Consider the following 2586-nt stretch of genomic DNA (forward strand, 5'->3'; position numbering starts at 1 on the left):
GTTTGGCTCCGATATTTTGTCGTAATCCTATGAAAATTTCCTTATTTATACCACTATACCTTGGCCAATCCCCCCACGGGGGTATGTGCCATTATATAGAGGTGAAGAAGAAGAAGAAGAAGAAGAACGCCCACCAGGTTTAAAGAGGTGAAGAAGAAGAAGAAGTAGGTTTGATTTCAGCGCGTGGCCGTTAGCTGAAAAGAAAGAAAGCGGCCCGATATCCTTTTCGCAAGAACTGGTTGACTTCGAACGATGTGGACGGCGCGGCTCAACCGTATTCCAGAACTCCTCAACGAAACGTCGGTCACCATCGAAGGGAAGCTTTACTCGTTCCACTGTTTCCACATCTGCTGTCCGAACAGTGAAGAAATCTCAGGCTGCCTCTTCGACGTGTACACCTTCGACACCGTCTCCTACCGGTGGGATAGGATACAGACTCGGTCACTTCCCGAAGATGAGCCGATTAATATCATGGGCCGCAGTGTTGTAGCCTACGGCCACTGCGCCTACCTGTGGGGCGGATGGCACATCAGGCCAGAGATTGCCGGCCTCTACCGCTTCGATACCGATGCCATGAGATGGAGCCGTCCGGACGTCAGCGGCGAAATTCCGGAAGCGAACATCAACCACTCGGCGTGCGTGCTTGGACACCGTATGTACATATTTGGTGGCATGGACAGGGATTCATCGAACTTTGTACGTTTTCTGGACCTCGAGGCCCTAGAGTGGCGTCGTGTCCCGACCAGCGGAGAGGCCCCCCTCGGGCGCTACTTCCACACAGCGACCGCCATCGGAACCCGCATGTACATTTGGGGTGGCAACCTAAAAAGCTCACAGCCCGACGACCGTTATGACAATTCCTTATACTATCTCGAAACGACCACTGCGACATGGGTGCGCCCACAAGTGCAAGGCGTGGCCCCGGAGGGGCGCCAGGGTCACAGTGCGTTCGTGTACGATAGAGAGCTGTATATCTTCGGTGGCTACAACGAAATGCTGAACACCTACTTTGCAGATATGCACAAGTACGACGTTGAAAAGTCGTGCTGGACTAAAGTGACGCCAAGTGGATCCGGCCCGTCAGCGAGGCACTCGGCCGGCTGCTGTGTGCTTGGAGAGAGGGTGTTGGTCTTCGGTGGCTTCGGGCCTCTACCCAGCCTTGAGGAGGAAGAGGAGGTGATTTCTGAGGAAGAAGAGATGACGGACCTGCACGTGTTGCACTTAGCACCGACGCTGCAGAACTTGTGTATGCTTGCTGTCATCGATGCAGGTCTAGATATGAGCGAGTTACCAGAATTGATTATAAACGAGATAAACGCCATAAAATCAGGACAATCTTAATCGCCGGCGTGTTGCACGTCAGCGTGATGGAGCGCCTTGGACAGAGCCACTTGTGGCGGTGCGTTGGCTAACTTCAGTGTCTGTAAGCTTCTCAAGGTGCGGCTGGAACTTATCCAGTACTACCCTATGGCGTTTCTTTCGGCGTGCAGCAGTGCCCCTCCAGAGATGTTACAAAAGTGAGCCTTTGCATGCATCGAGAAGACAGGCTTCAAGTTCTGTTTTGTCGTCGCCCGGTAGCCGCGGCGAGTTAGGATGCTCTGCATGTGCTGTCCTATGGAAGGAAATCAGCCGCACTGCTAGCGCGCAGTGTTGACAGTGGCAACGCATGGCACTGCGCTTCTTGAGTGTGCAATATGTAAGAACATGTACATATGTGACATTACCTCAACGGTGGTGGTGATACGAGCGGTAACGCGTTTAATCCCGGCCCCGAAGTCTTGCAGGTTGGCACGATTTCAGAGTAAGCTTTTTCTTAAAAATTCTGTGCACATCATCGTTCCTGTGTTTGCTGCTGCTGCATATTTCTAACCGCTTTTCTTCCTCAGTTGCTGTGCTTGTGAATACATTTCCTCTATGTAATATTATGATGTGTTTTTGCTTTGTAACGTGACGCTTCTGAAGAACACTCTTTTTCACAAGCTGCGAATGTGATCATGTGATTATTGATCTTATCTTAGCCCCGGAATCACAATGACTACTTCCACTTTAGCGCTTTAGATGGGAAGAAGAAAAAATTGGAAGGGCCAAACGTGTCAAGTTATAAGCTACGAGGGGTGAAATAATTTTCCTGGTTTGAACAATAAAAAGAAGCCCTGCTTAATAGTGTTCTGACAGAAGTAGGCAGCAAGCTTATTGGGATAGCCGAAATTAACGAGATAGTTATTCTATTTTTGATGGACATGCTCGACAATGCAGAACCGCCTGTTCAACACCTGCCCGATCAATGTGATATGTATTTATGAGAGGTAAAATAAGAGTCAACTAGGACTGCAGCATGCAAAAAGAGGGCTGAGAAGGTTGCAGCGGACCACGCGAGTATGGAAGTTAAGAAGATAAGACGGTGGGTGTAACATGAGGGCTCGCTTAAGCACCGGCTAAAGCGTATGACGCTATAGCGTTGATGGGTGCCTTCAGCCACTTGGGGTCCCCTGCGTATGACGTCCCAGTTATGGTAATTCTCTACTTTACATTCATAGCTTGCGGGGACGTGCCACTTCTCCGACAGGCAGGTGTTTCAAACACAGC

The 2586-nt window shown here is 50.2% G+C and overlaps 1 protein-coding gene across 1 annotated transcript; it reads left to right on the forward strand.

Moving 5' to 3' along the window:
* The first annotated feature begins 252 nt into the window (after window positions 1-252).
* LOC149337382 (kelch domain-containing protein 3-like) lies at window positions 253-1521 on the forward strand. The gene is made up of 2 exons (XM_089554411.1): window positions 253-953; window positions 1419-1521. The coding sequence occupies exons 1-2, from the start codon at window positions 253-255 to the stop codon at window positions 1519-1521; spliced, it is 804 nt and encodes a 267-aa protein (XP_089410537.1).
* The last annotated feature ends 1065 nt before the right edge of the window (window positions 1522-2586 follow it).

Source organism: Amblyomma mixtum, chromosome 7 (assembly GCF_055824585.1).
Source record: "Amblyomma mixtum isolate Tamu chromosome 7, ASM5582458v1, whole genome shotgun sequence".
Taxonomy (NCBI): domain Eukaryota; kingdom Metazoa; phylum Arthropoda; class Arachnida; order Ixodida; family Ixodidae; genus Amblyomma; species Amblyomma mixtum.

Excerpts from the sequence above, each read along its gene's own strand:
- LOC149337382 (XM_089554411.1), top strand. The coding sequence starts at position 253 with ATGTGGACGGCGCGGCTCAACCGTATTCCAGAACTCCTCAACGAAACG. Across the intron at positions 954-1,418 it reads CAGGGTCACAGTGCGTTCGT|TGTCTGTAAGCTTCTCAAGG; the intron begins GTACGATAGAGA and ends GGCTAACTTCAG.